Source organism: Muntiacus reevesi, chromosome 19, assembly GCF_963930625.1.
Source record: "Muntiacus reevesi chromosome 19, mMunRee1.1, whole genome shotgun sequence".
NCBI lineage: Eukaryota > Metazoa > Chordata > Mammalia > Artiodactyla > Cervidae > Muntiacus > Muntiacus reevesi.
The window spans coordinates 30,792,520-30,810,233 of record NC_089267.1 but is presented as its reverse complement, the minus strand read 5'-3'; the positions used below and the strand labels follow the sequence as shown (position 1 = coordinate 30,810,233).

The 17,714-nt window shown below is 41.7% G+C and overlaps 1 protein-coding gene across 2 annotated transcripts in view; it reads left to right on the top strand.

The window, feature by feature from the left end:
• The window catches only part of SLC35F1 (solute carrier family 35 member F1), a 400,589-nt gene that overhangs the window by 314,468 nt on the left and 68,407 nt on the right, over positions 1 to 17,714 (top strand). For both annotated transcript variants that reach the window (XM_065911395.1, XM_065911396.1), the window contains exon 3: positions 1,196 to 1,323. In XM_065911395.1, the coding sequence (XP_065767467.1) occupies positions 1,196 to 1,323 (128 nt within the window). The remainder of the gene's footprint in view (positions 1 to 1,195; positions 1,324 to 17,714) is intronic.

Genomic DNA, 17,714 nt, shown 5'->3' with positions numbered 1-17,714 from the left:
TTTGCTACCTCATGGACTGTAGCCCGCCAGGCTCCTCTGTCGCAGGCCAGGTAAGAATGTAGAAGCAGGTTGCCATTTCCTTCTGCAGGGCCTGTTCCCAATCCAGGGACTGAACCTGCGTCTCCTGCATTGCCAGGCGGACTTTTTATCACTAAGCCACCAAAGAAGTCAAAGAGAAAGCATACTGTGGGCCAGATATTCAGGTTGTTTCTTTGGCATCAAGAATCACCATTCACTCAGGGTTTTTGCGTATTCCACAAAACGCAAATATTCTTCTAAGAATACCTCACAAGTTGGCCCCAGAAAGCTATAATTATTAATAACATGTTGCCCTACTTTGAGAAAAGTTATGTTTCAGGCCTGAAACATGTAAGAATAAGGATGATGAACTAAGCAGCTCAGAGACTGTTTTGATGCCACCAGCTTAAGCAAGATGTGAAGGTTGCAGTTGCCGGCAGCATTGAAGCCAAGGCCCATGGCGCTCTTCTTCATCCATGAGTGACCCCCAGCTTCCTCTGTCTTCCCATCACCCACACACCACCTGAGTCTAAGCTTCAGAGCTGAGCAAGCCCTCCTTGTTGCGTCCTGGAGCCTGACTGTAGGTCTGCAGCGGAGCGCAGGCTTTTCTCCACTTGACCACCTCTTTCTGTTTTTGTCTAGTTTACCACAATCCAGACATTTCGGATGATTTGGGTTTCATGTGTTTATGCAGCCTTTCTGAGTACTTTTCCTTTTCATTTTACTTGACCTAATTTTTTCTGAAATGTTTATGAGAAATTTTTTTTTTCAAATGTTCACGAGAAAATTAGTTCACATCATGAACTAAAAACTGTCTTGTTCTGGGATAGGAGCTAATTTGAAGGGCTGAAATCTACCGTGAAGTCTAGTAAACTAAGTAAAAACGTCATTCTTTAACACGCTCATGTATTTGTTTAATTAAACATTTGATAAGGTATGGTAAAAAAATATATATATAATACTATAATGCTTTTTTTGTTGCTTAGTTGCTAAGTCACGTCTGACTCTTTGTGACCCCATGGACTGCAGCATGCCAGGCTTCCCTGTCCTTCACCGTCTCCCAGAGTTTGCTCAAACTCACATCCATTGAGTCGGTGATAGCATCCAACCATCCTCTAAATAGAGTTTCTTAGTGTGTTCAGAACGTAATCCATTTCTTTTTAACTTTGTAATGCAGGGGAAGAAAACCTCCTGGCAATTTTACGACGAAGATGGTGGAAATACATGATCCTGGGACTGATAGACCTGGAAGCAAACTATCTGGTGGTCAAGGCTTACCAGTACACGACTCTGACCAGTATCCAGGTATCAAGGCTCTTTTTTCTTCTTATCTTCCATATCATCTTATAGATGTAGTTTGCTTTCATTTTAGTCACTTGGGAATCTGAATACTAGTCTGTACATTTTGCAATGAGAGGGAAATCAGATGTGTAAAAATTAACTTAAACTTTATTTCTGTGTTCTTTTAATTTTTCTTAATTCACATGTAATTGGACATCTCTTTCTTCTTTGATTTTAGTATATCACAAGAACCATTGTCACCCATTAAGGGAGAGGTGAGGTAGATGGGTGCTGGGAAAACAGCCACAGCGCTCCAAACCCAGCCTAGTTTCCACCCACCACCAGAAGCCCCACGATGACAACACACCCCTCTGTCTCTCTCTCGTATGCTCCCAGCACTTCGTTTTAAAGCTCTGTCTTCATAGTCTGTCTTACCTAAGAATGCTGTTTGACTATTTCCACTTATTCCACCAAGCTGTGAGCTCTTTCACAGCAAGAAGGATATCTTCTTCACCTTTGAATCTCTAGTACCTCATAGGAAACCCAGGACATAATAGACACTCAAAAATATTTGAAGAACTTAATTAAATTGCATTGATTTCCAGAAATTCCCAGCCATTCTCTACCCACATGTGGAGGCCCCTGGAGTGTCTATACCAATATATATAGTGGGAGAAGAAAGAGGAACACTGGCTTCATGGTGGAACTGGGCCCATTAGTACAGAATCAAAACTTATAGATTGGCTTGGGGAGCATGAAAAGGAAACTCCTCCCTTTGGAAATCCAGTTGACCTTTGTTTTCTTTTGTTAAGCATTGAAAAGTCACAACCAATTACTGGTTGCTTAAGTTCTGTGGGGATTTATACAAATTTTTTTTTTTTTCAGTTTCCTTTTGTGAACAGTGACAAGGTTTTTAACAATGTTCCCCTTATCCTCAAGTGTTTTGTTCAACCCATGTTATGCACAACCACTGATCCATCCAACACCTCTCTCAAATTAACTGTCTCACACCCCACTGAATGCTGCAGTCTATAAAAAGTTAATTTTAACCCTGTAGAAAGGCAGAAAAATAATAATGCTACTGATATATATTTTTCTTCATTATAACTTACTGAGCAAGGGATGGGGGAAGTAAAAAAACAAGTTGAATTTAACAGTTTTAGAACCTTTTTGCTTCCTACAAAAAAAACTATTAAATAATAATAAATGGTCAAAAGAAAAGGCATTTGCTCTTGGAACCATGTCGGTACTGTTGTTTTGTAGTTCAAAAGCTTAGGGGCAGGAAACCTGAGGAATATGATTGGAGAATAATTATTCCAGTTTGATTCATTCAGTCACTTCAAAAATAAGTACTGAATACTTCTCTGTTCAAGTCAGTGTATTAGGGAGTGAACACTTGTGAGCAAAAGAACAGAATAGATACTTTCTGTATTCTCATGGAGCTTCCAGGAAATGGGAAAGGCAGCTTTTGGTCAAATAACCAAATGAATGGATATATTGTCTCAGCAGTTAAGAATCCACCTGCCAAGCAGGAGACATGGATTCAATCCCTGGGTTAGGAAGATCCCCTGGAGAAGGAAATGGCAACCCATTCCAGTATTCTTTCCTGGAAAATCCCATGGACAGAGGAGCCTGGTGGGCTACAGTCCATAGGGTCACAAAAGAGTTTGACACGACTTAGCGACTAAACAGCAACAATATAATTATAGTCAGGGATAAAGGTTTTAAAAGAAAGCAACACAGTTCTACAAGGACATTTGTCGGAATGATCTGACCTAAACTGGAAAATTGGGGAGGTTTTTTCTAAGGGATTGCTGATGGAGTGAGATTTGTGAGAGAAGTAGAAGATTAGTTGGGAAAGAAAGAGATTCAAGCAAAGAAGACAGCATGCCCAAGGCTCTGTGGTGGGAAGCACCATGGTGAGGATGAGGTTGTGAGCAAGGGCTTGTGACTGGGCGAGGAGAGTGAAGAAAAGAGTGGTAAATAAAATGGGCTGGGGAGGGAGGCGGGGGCCAGCTTCCAAAGTCTTGACAGCCAGCACAAAGGTTTGCGTCTATAAGCTAAGTGCCGTGGGAAGCCACATTTGAGTTTTAAAGGCAGTCAGGCTGTGGTGCAGAGAACAGATTGAAGCGATGGGTACTCACAAGAGAATAAAGGAAGACAGAGCTAGAAAGGTAAGTTGGGGTCATACAAGAGGAGGTCTTTAATGCCAGGATGAAGAGTCTGGCTTAATTTTGTAAGTAAGAGACCCATGAAGTTTTCTGAGGAAAGAGATGATAGAATGTGACCCCACCACCCTGTTTATAGGCACTTCTGCTTGTACAAGACAGTCCTCATTACTAGCGGGCAGAACACCAAATACATTTGTTTTCTGACTCTCTTAGGAACAGCGATGAAGACCGTCTCCATGCTTCATCCTCCTGCCCTTTCAGTTCATCCACCAAATTTAGGATTAAATGTCACAAGCAATTGATACATGAAACATGAGAGGCAAATACATATTTCTGAAATGACTATAAACTCACAGGGAACTGCAAAACTACATAGGATTCTTTGAACTGTTCACACAGCTTTTCCTCAATGGTGACATTTTGTATGACTTTCGTATAATGTCAAAACCAGGATATTGACGTTGGTACAATATTGTTAACTAGACTACAAACCTGATTCAGCTTTCATCTCTTTTCCTTCACTCGTGTGTGTGTGTTAGTCACTCAGTCGTGTCCAACTCTTTGTGACTCCGTGGACTGTAGCCTAGCAGGCTCCTCTGTAGCTGTGCCCAGTTTGATCCATGTGCAGGTTTATGTAACCACTATCACAGTCAGGATGCAGAACTGTTCCATTACCACAAAGGGTCCCTCATGCAACCCCTGTGAAGTGACACCCATCCCACCAGCCTCATCCCTATCCCTAGTGACCACTACTCTATTCTCCACCTATATGATTTTGTGAACTGGAGAATATGCATAGAATGGAATTATATGGTATTTAACCTTTTTGTTGTTGTTGTTGAAGTGCTAAGTCATGCCCAACTCTTTGTGACCCTAATGGACCATAGCACACCAGGCTCCCCTGTCCTTTACTATCTCCCAGAGTTTGCTCAGATTCATGTCCAATAAGTCAGTGATGCTATCTAACAACTTCATCCTCTGTTGCCCACTTCTCCTCCTGCCCTCAATTTTTCCCAGCATCAGAGTCTTTTTCAGTGAGTCAGCTCTTTGTATCAGGTGGTCAAGGTATTGGAGCTTCAGCTTCAGCATCAGTCTTTCCTCTCAAATGAATGTTCAGGGTTGATTTCCTTTAGAATTGACTGGTTTGCTCTCCTTGCAGCCTGAGGGACTCTTAAGAGTTTTCTCCAGCACCACAATTAGAAAGCATCAGTTCTTCAGCACTCAGCCTTCTTTATGATCCAACTCTCACATCCCTACACGACTACTGGGAAAAACCATAGTTTTGACTATATAGACCTTTGTCGGCAAAGTGATCTCTTTAGTATACTGTCTAGGTTTGTCATAACTTTCCTTCAGAGGAGCAAGATCTTTTCATTCATGGCTTCAGTTACCATCTGCAATGACTTTGGAGCCCAAGAAAATAAAAACTATCACTGCTTCCACTTTTTCTCCTTTATTTGCCATGAAGTGATGGAACTGTATGCCGTGATTCTAGTTTTTGAACCTTTAGAGATTGGCATTCTTCACTAATCTTAATGCCCTGTTGTTGTTCAGTCACACATTGTGCCTGACTCTTTGCGACCCCATGGACTGCAGCATGCCAGGCTTTTCTTCCTCTCACCATCTCCCAGAGTTTGCCCAAGTTAGCGTCCATTGAATCAATGATGCCATCCAACCACCTCATCTTCTGTCGCACTCTCCTACTTCTGCCTTCAGTCTTTCCCAGCATCAGGGTTGTTTTTTTTCCCAGTGAGTCAATTTTTCGCATCAGGTGGTCAAAGTACAGAAGCTTCAGCTTTAGCATCAGTCCTTCCAATGACTATCAGAGTTGGTTTCCTTTAGGATTGACTGGCTTGATCTCCTTGCTGTCCAAGGGACTCTCAAGAGTCTTCTCCAGCACTACAGTTTGAAACCATCAATTCTTTGGCACTCTGCCTTCTTTATGCTCCAACAATCTATAATGCCCTTAAGTCCATCAAAATTATTGCATATATCCATAGTTTGAGTAGTATTCCATGGTGTAAATATACCAGAGTTTGTTTAACCATCACCTGTTGAAGGAATTTTAAGTTGTTTCCAACTTTGGGATTTTACATTTAAAGCTAGTAAGACATTCATATGCAGGTTTTATATTAACGTAAGATCTCATTTCTCTGGGATAAGTGCTCAAAAGTGCAATTTCTGGATCATGTAGGAAATGACTATTTGGTTTTAGAAACAGTTAAACAACTGTCCAGAGTGGCTGCACCCTTTCATACTCACACCAGCAGTGTATCGGAGGTCCAATTCTCCCTGCCCTCACTAGCATTTAATATTATCATTATTTTTTATTTTAGTCATTCCAGGAGATATACAGTGATACGTCATTGTGCTTTTAATTTTCAGTTCGCTAATGGCTGCGGTTTATGGGGTCGCAAAGAGTTGGACACGATTGAGCAACTGAACTGAACTGAACTGAATGGCTAATAATGTCAAACATTTTTTTGGGAAAAAAAATTTTAGCTTTGCCTTTATAGTAAGAAGATAAAGAAAGCTAACAATGGCAAGAGATAACATTTATTCGGGAAAAAATATGATGAAAGATGGACATTGAAGTGAAGAAATCGAGCTGTTTTCTTTATTAGAAAGTCAAATGAGCAATGGTAACACCATCATATTGGATTTATAAGGGTTTTAGTCTAAAGACAGATTTGTGGATTTGTATCTCTTGACTTGTAGAGAATGAATAGATTGTGTCTGTGACTTTGAGACAGATTAACAATGACATTTGGATAAATTCTAAAAGCTGTGCTATTTTTATAACTGTGCTATATGAACCATTTCAGTAAAAATACCAGCTTTACAACTTCTCACCCAAAGATGATTCATCTTTCTTCAGCCGTGTAGTACTAAAATGCAAACAGATGAAACTAGTGTATCTGTGAAATAAGAAAAAAGAAGGTCTCTTCAAACATGATAGTTCGGTAATTAAAATTAACTCACATGGGAAACAATCTCCATTTCTCTTGCTAACCATGCTGAGGAGGCTGCATCTCCGACACAACTGTTCCTTCACACAGTGCATGTGTCCAAGCTCTTCCCATTTTTAAACAGTTTTCCAAGAGCAAAGAACAAGAAAGAAACCCTTCTAGTCCTGATTACTTTCCTTCTGCCCCAATCCTCTCCTTGAGTGTATTAGCAGAGGTTAATACAGAATGAAACCAGCTTCTCCAGTGTGCAGTGTGATACACCGGTCAATGTTCACTGACCCTGGGACTCCTTGTCAAGGCACACGCATGCAGCCTACATGTGTTGCATCCACAGCATACAGCACTATACTCATTCATCAGTTTTTTACTAAAGCAATGGCTTTTTGTAACTCTCAGTTCTTTCTAGGTCCACTCTTCGTGAATTTTCACTAGGACTGGAATTAAGTTGTATATGATAGAGAGGCTGGGTAGTTTGTACCATCTTATGTCTCTCTGGAGTCTAAAGTTTAAGCCAAATGAATAGATTTGGCATACAGTTTCCTTTATTGATTAAAAAAGTGCCAACACTGTGGCTAGATGCTGGGGACACAGACGCTGATCAGACCTGAGCTGTACCATGGGATGATAGACAGCTATGTTAGCAATTAGAATGCAATGTGGCAGTATGGTAGGAAAAATACGCCTTCAGCTCAGTGCAGACACAGGAGAGAGGTACTTGTCACCCCTGAGATTTATATAACGGTGGTCCTATAGTCAAGAAGTTGTGACACACGAGAGAAAGTCACAAAGTAGACTTTTAATTTGTAACCAACCTGGATTTCCACCTCCCTGGATGAGCAGAGAGAAAGCATGCCTGTGCACATTAGAAACATGTCCCGTGGGCTTGAGTTTACGATTATGAGCTCAGCTTTTAAGACTGTATTTCCTTCTTTATCCTCACTGTTTCTACCTATCCCTGACGCAGGAGTATGGCAGTTTAATGACTATTCAAGAGCAGTTTTAAAGTGCATTTAAAGGCAAAGCATTCAAAAGCAACATTCTTACCCCCAAAGGGAACATGATACTCTGACTCTCAGATTTCTTAGACCTGGACTTCCCATTCTCATGATTGTGAAAATAACTTACATATGTAGCAGTCTAAATCTTAACAGTTGATTGGTTGTGGCACAGTTTTTGATCCGCCTTTTGTCCTAATGTAGAGGAGAGCCCCTTGTACCTTATTGAAGGACATGCTGAAACTACCTTCAGTCTTTAGCTCCATATGATGCCCATCCCTAAACCTGTCTTTAAATGTGTTCTTTCAAACTACCTTCTAACGAAGGGAGCTGTCATGCTCTACTTCCACTGACCCTGGTGGAGTGGGCTGGTCCCCCGATGCCATCAGGTAATTCCATTGGCAAGTAAGGAGAGCATCTCTCTCCCTTCCTCCCACTTCATGCCACAACAGCCAGGCTCACAGTAAAACATGCATTTGATCCTGTTTTGACTCTGCTTCTTCATCTTCATCGTCCTTATTGTAACTGTCACTTTCTACTTTATTTGGTAGTTGTTCACATATTATATTTCCTTTCTCTTTTAAGTCTGTAAGGTCCTTGAGGTGAGACCTGTGTGCCTGATATACAATAAGTGCTGAAAACAATGTCTGATGTATTGAATAAATGTGGAAACAGTTCATCTTTGTCTTCTTCACAATATCATGTACATATAGATGTCAAAAATACATGAAATATTTGAAAAAAAGGTTAAAGAATCGAAGGATTAATTTCTAAAGACCAGCTTTTGGGCCAGGCTGCATAAGTCACCCTTAATAGTTTTATTGTCAGGAAGTGCATTTATTCATATAAAACCCAAGTATGGAACTCTAAAACACCTTTTAAGTATTCTACTATGCTCTGGGGATGTAAAGATGATGACTAAACTGTCCTAGCTCTCAAGAAGTTCAAGTGTTGCGGGTATAGATTCATTCATGCTCTGCTTAGATGTTCAGAGTAATTGTGCGTGCATGTGTGCACGTGTGCTATTAGCTTCAGCCACGTCTGACTCTTTGTGACACTATGGACTGTAGCCCGCCAGGCTCTTCTGTCCATGGGATTCTCCAGGCAAGAATACTGGAGTGGATTGCCATGCGTTGTTCCTCCAGGGGATCTTCCCAACCCAGGGATCAAACTCGTGTCTCATATCTCCTGCATTGGCAGGTGAGTTCTCTAATCTTCATAGTGAACCTTCTCTAAGTATCCTCGAGGTAGCTAAATAGCAGTGGATGGAGGGAAAATTCTGGTTAGATGTAAAACTTGCCAATTTCTTCCAGTTGAAAAACTTGGTTTGGATATTTTAGTTGCTTTCGGACAAACGCTCAGGCTTAGTATTCTTTTCTCCCTTATGCATTTCTGAGAAGGCACACAGGTCTCTAGGGTGACCTTCAGCCTCTCATTGGTACTTTGGCTGCGGCCCACCCTTGGGCAGTTGGCCGGTTGTTGAGTGTGCACTTGCTGGGTTGGGTATGGATCTGTGGCTCAGTTCTGTGCCTGGCCTGCTGGCCTCTGTTGCTCTCTCCCCCATTCTTGAGGCTCCCCTGATTCTGATGCTGTGAACCTCCAGTTATCTGGCTGTGAATTTGTCTGGTCTCCAGCCATGGTGGTTCCTGCCACATAGAACCCACTGTTCCACCCCAGGTCAGCCAGCCTGCACCTCTTTGCAGAGCACTCTGACTTCTGGCAAAACAGGGGTTGAGAATGGTGTTGGGGAGCCAGAGTTTTCTACCGATGACGCTCCACCTCTTCTTATTCTCGATGTGGCCTCTTCAAGTTGGTGTGGTGCTGCCCTAAAGGAAACTCATGCTTTGCTTTCGTTTCCTTTCGAACTGTCTAGCATTGTTTCTCCCCCCAGGACTTCTGTTTGGAGAGGGGCCTTCTGGGCACAGATGATTCAGCACCCATTTCTCCTCCGTCAGTTTCTTTGCCTCTGGCCATGTCCACAGGTGGGAGGGACAAGTGCTCCCTCCCTCATTCGCTCTAGCACGGACTTCCTCATCTCACACCCTCCTTTTGAGACACCTGCCTTCCTGGCTCAGCCCTAAGAGAGGAAACAGCAACCTTCCACATTGTGGAGAAAACTCTAGTGGAGTTGGATTCTTGAGAGGTTGGAGGGAGATTATAGAATTTTGAACCCCTTCCCCTTCCACACACCTGACTCTCCAGACCCTTCCTTGCTAAAGGCACCAGGAGAATTTGTTTTGTGTTTAAAAGATTGTCAGGAACCTCCTACATGCTGTGTGCTCAGTCATACCAGAGTCTTACTCCATGGACTGTAGCTTGCCAGGCTCCTCTGCCCATGGGATTGTCCAGGTAAGAATACTGGAGTGGCAAGTAAAATAAATAAATTAACTTACAAAAAATAAAAGAATACTGGAGTGGGTAGCCATTCCCTACTCCAAGGGATCATTTGATCCCAACCCAGGGATCACACCCACTTCTCTTGCATCTCCTGCATTGGCAGATGGGTTCTTTACCGCTGGGCCATTGTTTACATCAGTGACCTCTCTGCTCTATAATCACCTGCTCTTGAGTTCCTCATGGCTCAGATGTACAGTTAGAAGGGGGATGGGGCATGATTTAAGAGGGAAAATTAAATTTCCAAAAAATTTTATCCTATTTTACTGGAAGAAAGATCTGTGAACAAATTACAGGAAAGGCGGCAAAATGGATCTCCACAGAAAATCTTGTGGGATTACAGAGGTGGAATGACTGAATCCGCCGGTTTTCAGAAAAGCCTCTGGAGAACCCATTTCAGTGGGCTTTACTGACAACATGAATCTAACAGTAAAACTAGACAAGTTAACTCCTTGATGATTGTCAGCTCCCCTGGCTTATGTAGAGGATTCTAAAATAGTGAAATTACCTCACGTGTTTGTTCTCTCTCTCTCTCTGAACATGAGTTTCCCCTCTTATTTGGGGATCGAGGTTCCCGAGGGAGGGGATATATGTGTACTTACAACTATTGATGCGGTCGTGTGGTGGAAACCGACACAGCATTGTAAAGCAATTTATCCTCCAATTAAAAATAAATTTAAGAAAATTTTAAAAACCAGTCTTCTGCTGCAGTTGTCGGTATGCAAATATAACATCCCATAGTCCATGTTTCTCTACCAGCTCTAAGGCAAAAATAATGCAACAAACAGTAACACCTGATGTTGTCTGATCCTGCCATCATCTCCTAAGCAGACTCTAGCACCTTTCTCTGTCTTTCCTACAAATAGACCTGTCTCTGCTCTTCTGACATTCTCAGACTAGTCTGAGGTCCATGTGACAGCCAGTCAGCCAATCAGTGATGCAGCTGCTTTAGCAATGGCTCCAAAATGTAGTAGATGCTCATTAAATGCCAGCTCCTTTTACTCCCGTATTTTTCACTTCACATATTCTGTCCATTGATCCAGTTCAAGGAAAAAAAAAGTTAGAAAGAGACACGTTGCCTAAACCACTCCATCCCCTCTTACACTCTTACTCTTGTACAGCAAATTTAAGAAGAGCAATGAAAAAATTCACAGTTGTGTGCAAAGCAATCTAGGTGAAAGAACCTGCTGGAGACACAAGGAGAAGTTTATGGAAATCCACGTTCCAATTAGCTTTGCCCCTGACTGCTGACTGTTACCTCAGATGGGACCATTTCCAGTCAATGGAGGTGAAATCTCATAAAGATTAGTGAGGTTGCTGCTAAGTACAAACAAAATGCTCCTAACCCACTCTGTCCGAGAGTGAAAAGATCAAGGGAAATTCTACAAGAAAATATGGTAATATCCTATTTGGAATGTTTTCACAGTACCAGAGGCTAAACAAACCTTAAAACCCTGGAATGCTGTTGCTTGACATGTAAAATCAAGAAAATTTTCTCCTATGGTACAATGGTACCCCTTTTCAGCAGTGAACATGTTCCTGAAGTAATACCTCCAAATAACTTTCTATGAATAATTTATATTTCTAACATACTTGGAAGTGTATGGAGTATTTCTTGTAAATGGAATACATGTAAATCCATGACTGATTCATGTCAATGTATGACAAAAGCCACTACAGTATTGTAAAGTAATTAGCCTCCAACTAATAAAAATAAATGAAAAAAATTCATTTTGTGCTATGAACAGTAACTCATATTTGTTTTCTTAGGTACTCTTTCCATATACTGAGTTTGTGAAAAGTGAAACACTCCTATAGTCCAATATTGTTGTTGTTGGTCGCTTAGCCGTGCACCGACTCTTTGCGACCCGATGGACTATAGCCCGCCAGGCTCTTCTGTCCATGGGGTTTTTAAGGCAAGAATACTTGAGTGTGTTGCCATTTCCTTCTCCAGATCTTCCCTATCCAGGGACTGAACCCACGTCTTCTGCATTGGCGAGCGAATCCTTTACCACTGAGCCACCAGGGAAGCCCAATAGTCCAGTATTACACCACACACAAATGTTCATAGTTTTCAGAGCTGGTGGCCAGATTGCCCAGCCTGCCGTATTTGGTGGATGAGGGTGAATAGGGCAAGTGAGAAGGTCTAGGAGGTCCAGCCTTGGCTGCCCTCACAGCTGCTTTATGCTCAGTGGTTCATCTGTTAACCACTGGCTGCCTGAGACCTTCTGAACGTGAATGGTGTCTGCAGAATACAGCTGGTAGAATTGTGGGCAAATGATTGTACAAATGGGCACTTTTAATCAATGGTAAGAAATTTGTGTGTGTGTGTGTGTGTGTGTGTGTGTAAAGACAGGGAAAGAGAGAAACAAAGATAGAGACAGAAAGAAAGTTTAGCACTGTACACAAGTTTTCTAACGGCAAAATAAATAAAATTTTAAAACTCAGATTTTTCTTACTTCAGAAATTTATGACTTATAAGCCTTGATACAAGCTAATTTTAAATTTTCTAAAGTCAGAATGTTCCAATTAGTCATGCTTTAAGATCTTGCCAGTTAGGGTATGTTCATTGGCTGAATGTATTCACTTGGCCTTTTAAGTGATTTTTATAGATAAGAAATTCTTTCATAAGAATTTAGAATCATGGTTTTAAGTCATCCTTCCCAACTTTCTTGAAGCAAAATTCTATAAATAACATCACTGATAATTTTCTCATACGTGTATCCTGAAACTTTAGAGATCATTAGTAAGATGAAAGAGAAACTCAGTGATTTCCTGGGTTGGGCATAGGACTTGAGGGTTTTTTTTAAGCCAATGATCTAGTTTTTGATCATTTTAAAGCACAATACTATAGCCTATAAAGGATTTAATTAGAGAACACAATATGAAAGATAATGGACTTGAAAAGAGCTAGTTTGTAACAAATAGCTTTCATAATTAGGCAACATAACATGAGAGTTAAGAGTAAGCAAACTCCAAATAGTTTCATGAGAAACATGTTATATAAAAATTCTCTTTACTTTTCAAATAAAACTGTCCTTGACCTAATGATATTTTACTATACATAATGTAAACAAAGTAGTCTATTAAATAGCAAAATTTTATACATTCAAATCAATATTCAAAGTGCTTATCTTTTATTCTTACATACTTATTCTGATCTGACTATCAGTGTTCAAAATATGTTATAACTTCTCTTTTAAAATCTTCAGAGCCAATCTTAAGTTATGCAGGTTTCTTTATAATTTACTCTCCTTTTGGGTCTAGAAAGTATTATTTAGCTTAATCTAACCTTTTGCTTCTTTCCAAAAAATAAATCTTGATCTCAAAGAATGAGCAGTTGCTTCCATTAAGGATATGCCAGTGAGTGCTCTGAAGGCAATTTCAAAGAGTTCAAAGTGTTCTTGGCAACAAGAACTTCATTAAAATACACCCATGACCTTCAGAGTGACTACCTTGAATGACAACCATGTTCACATGAATGAATTCCAGTGTGTTAAAGAAGATTAGGTATGTAAACAACTGCACACCCTGCTCAATAAGCAGTGATTTTCTTTTCCTTAAAAAAATCCTCATTATTTTTAAAACACACTTTTCATTATGCATGAACATAGCTGGTATAGTGGCAGAATGAAGACCCCACAAAGATATTGATGTTCTAATCCCTGCAATACATAAATACATTACTTTACAATATGTTACACTGTTTTAACACAAAGGGGACTCTGCAGGTGTAATTAAATTAATGAAGTTAAGGTGATGTGATTATTACAAATTATCTGAGTGGCCCCATGGTAATCACAGAAGTTCTTTGAAAAAAGGAGCAGAGGTCAGGGATGCAAGGAGTTGTGACAGTGGAATCAGAGGTCAAAGAGAGAGAGATTTGAAGATGCTACACTTCTCGCTTTGAAGATGGAGGAAGGAGACACAAACGAGGAATGCAGACAGCCACCAGAAGCCAGGACCGGAAAAAAGGCAGGGAAAGGGATTCTGCTCTAGTGTCTCCAGAGAGAACATGGGCCAGGCACTGTCTTTGTTTTAGTATTTCTGATCTCCAGAGCTATGTTGTTCAGTCGTGTCCGACTCCTTGTGACCCCATGGACTGCAGCACGCCAGGCTTCCCTGTCCTTCACCGTCTCCCAGAGGGTGCTCAAATTCATGCCCGTTGAGTCGGTGATGCCATCCAACCATCTCATCCTCTGTCGCCCCCTTCTTCCCCTGCCCTCAATCTTTCCCAACATCAGGGTCTTTTCCAGTGAGTCAGCTCTTTGACCAGGTGGCCAAGGATGGGAGCTTTAGCTTCAGCATTAGTCCTTCTGGTGAATATTCAGAGTTAATTTCCTTGAGGATTGACTAGTTTGATCTCCTGGCAGTCCAGGGGACTCACCACAGCACCACAGTTCAAAATCATCAATTCTTTGGTGTTCAGCCTTCCTCATGGTCCGACTCTCACATCCGTAAATGACTACTAGAGAAACCAGTAGTCATATAGCTTTGACTATATGGACCTTTGTCAGAAAAGTGATGTCTCTGCTTTTTAATATGCTGTCTAGGTTTGTCATAACTTTCCTTCTAAGGAGCAAGCGTCTTTTAATTTCATGGCTGCTGTCACTGTCCTCAGTGATTTTGGAGTCCAATAAAATAAAATCTGTCACTGTTTCCACTTTTTCCGCTTCTATTTGAAATGAAGTGATGGGATCAGATGCCATGATCTTAGTTTTTTGAATGTTGAGTTTCAGGCCAGCTTTTTCCTCTTTCATCCTCAAGAGACTCTTTATAGTTCCTCTTCATAGAAATATCATTAGAGGGATATCATCACCAGAACTGTAAGATAATGAATTTGTATTGTTTTAAGCCACTACCTGTATGGTCATTTGTTACAGCAGCAATAGGAAGCAAATACAGTTGGAGATATTTACTTCCTCCCCCACCTCCGCTTCCAGGCGTATTTGAAGGCGTTGAACTTTGCAGGGCTTTCTCCAAAAAGAACCTGAGCATGGAAGCTGAAGCAGGCTTCTCTTGCCTATCTGTGTTGGTGTTTTCATCCTTTGAGAAAAGAGTGCTCCCAATGCCACCTAGATGGGCTCCTTAGAGGAGCACTTCAGTGCTGTCTGCCATGAGTAGATGCACCTAAGCATATTCCCCTGCTTGCTTTTAGAGAACTTCTCGTTTTGACTCAGTCACTACAGAATTTTCCTGTAATAATGGTTAAAGTGAGAGCACGGCCTTGCCCTTAAAAGAAAAGCACGCACAGTCTGCTTACTTCGGCAGTGCATTTGGAGGGATGTGTTTGTTCGTGAATCATGAGTCAGTAAAATCCTGTGAGCCACTTGCAGTCTGAAGGGTGCAGTCTTAAAGCTGTCAGACTTTTTAAGACTCAGACAATGAGAATTCATAAAAACACCAACATATGAGAAAATAGCAGGATTTATTTTTGTCCCTTTTATTCCTGTCTTCCCTCTTGTTTCTATCTTCGAGGCTGGGGCCATTTCCAATTCAAGAGCCCTTGAACCAGAAGACAGAGTGTGCCTGTGCATTTTCTGGGGCCATCAAGTTAGGGGGCTCCGTGACCAGATTAGGAGTTGAGACACCATCTGAGCCGGAGGATGATGAGGCAACTAGCAACTGCACAGGACGCTCAGCTGCAGCTCCTCTTGGCTGAAATCAGGTCAAATCGAAGCTTTAGCCAGTACCCTTCACCTCAGCGGCAACAAATCTCCCCTAAGTGACTCAGATAAATCAAAATTATTCACTCACGATTTATTCATTCATTCAACATTTACTATCTGCAAACGGAATCACACCTCTGGACTTTGCTCAGGGGTCAACGAGTTCTTCCCTGACCACTGGTTAAAAATCACAATATCCTGCCCCACTCAACACTCCCTTCCCTCTGCTTCCTTTTTCTCTGTAGTTCTTATTATCGACATACAATATATATTCCTTGTTTGTCTCTTCTTATGCAAGATTACAAACCCCCATAAGGGGAGGGGGAGATTTTTTTTATTACCTAGTTTTTTTATTTTCAAGTTTAGTAGCTAGCATCTGGAAGATGCTCCATAAATATTTTGGAAGGAATTAGCGAACTACTTAAGGGACCCTACTGTATACTAAGCACCATCCCAGCTGCAGGAGGTAACGGAGTGCAAGGGGGGAGCAGTCGTCTCCTTATGGAAAGCGTTTGTGTTTTAGCATCATAAGTACAATCTGATGACACAGAGATCGGTGGGAGGCCCTGATGTGCTGTGCTAAGTCACTCAGTCGTGTCCGACTCTTTGCGACCCCGTGGACTGGAGCCCACCAGGCTCCTCTGTTCATGGGATTCTCCAGGCAAGAAGAGTGGAGTGGGTTGCCATTTCCTTCTCCGGGAGGCCCTGAAGAGGGTGTCTGATCTCTACCTTAGGAAATCAGAGAGAGCTTCCTGGAGGAAGTATTGTCTGAGCTCTGAAAGATAAGACTGAGTGAACCGAGGAGAAATAGACATGAGAAGACCATAGCATGTTAAGGAACTAAAAATGCCTTAGTTTGAAGGCATTTTTAGGAAGGACATAGTCAAAGAAGAGAATGAAGGAGTAACTGGTGACAAATCACAAAGGGACTTAGAAGCCACATCAGAGAGTTTGGGCTTAACCTTGAATGCTGCTAGTGTAGGAATGGCATGACAAGATGTGCAGTTTAGAAAGAGTCACATGTCCTAATGAGGAAGGAGCAGACAGGACAGGACAAGAGATTCTAGAGATACTTAGGTGGCTAAACAGACAGGACTTGGTGACTTATTCAATGTGTGAGTGAAAAGGAAGGATCAATCTGTTTTAGTCACTCAAATATTTTGCAAATATTTATTGAGCCTGTATTATAAATATTGAGCTTCCCAGCTGGCACTAGTATTAAAGAGTCCTCCTGTCAATGCAAGAAATGTAAGAGACCCAGGTTCGATCCCTGGGTTGGGAAGATCCCCTGAAGGAAGGCATGGCAGCCCACTCCAGTATTCTTGCCTGGAGGATCCCACGGACAGAGGAGGCTGGTAGGGTACAGTCCGTTAAGGTCGCAAAGAGTCAGACACGACTGAAGCAATTTAGCGCAGCACCGCACATATTATATATACTTTTCCATGATGCTAGACATATAGCATGAAGGCAACACTCTTACCCTAGTGATGCCTCCCTGCCAAGTCACACTCGGTTTTTATTCTCTGTCTTTCCCACTAGAATGCAGGGGAGTGACGTATGTAAAGATATGGGGGGAACAGTACAAAGGTGACAGTCCTGAGCATGCATGTTTAAGAATTGGAAGGAGTGAATGCATTTAATAGTAGTAAGAGATGACAGTAGGAAGGAGGGAGGGGCCAGATGCTAAAAGACTGTGCAAGTCAAGAAAAGGAGTTTGACTTTGTCATTAGTATGTTCAGAGCAAAGGATGGACATGGGCTGATTTGTATTTTGAGATCGCTGTGGCTGTGGCTGTGGCTGCTCACAGAGGATTGATTACATAGGAGGAAGAGTGAATCTGGTTAGAAGTCAGGAGGCCACAACTGATAGTTGATGGTGGGGGCAGGGGAAATTCCCTGGGCGGTCCAGTGGTTAAGACTCTGAGCTTCCACTGCAGGGCATATGGGTTCAATCCCTGGTCTGGGAACTAAGATCCTGCATGTCAGCAAATCAAAACCACAATGAGGTACCATTACACGCCAGTCAGGATGGCTGCTATCCAAAAGTTTACAAGCAATAAATGCTGGAGAGGGTGTGGAGAAAAGGGAACCCTCTTACACTGTTGGTGGGGATGCAAACTAGTATAGCCACTATGGAGAACAGTGTGGAGATTCCTTAAAAAACTGGAAATAGAACTGCCATATGACCCAGCAATACCACTTCTGGGCATACACACTG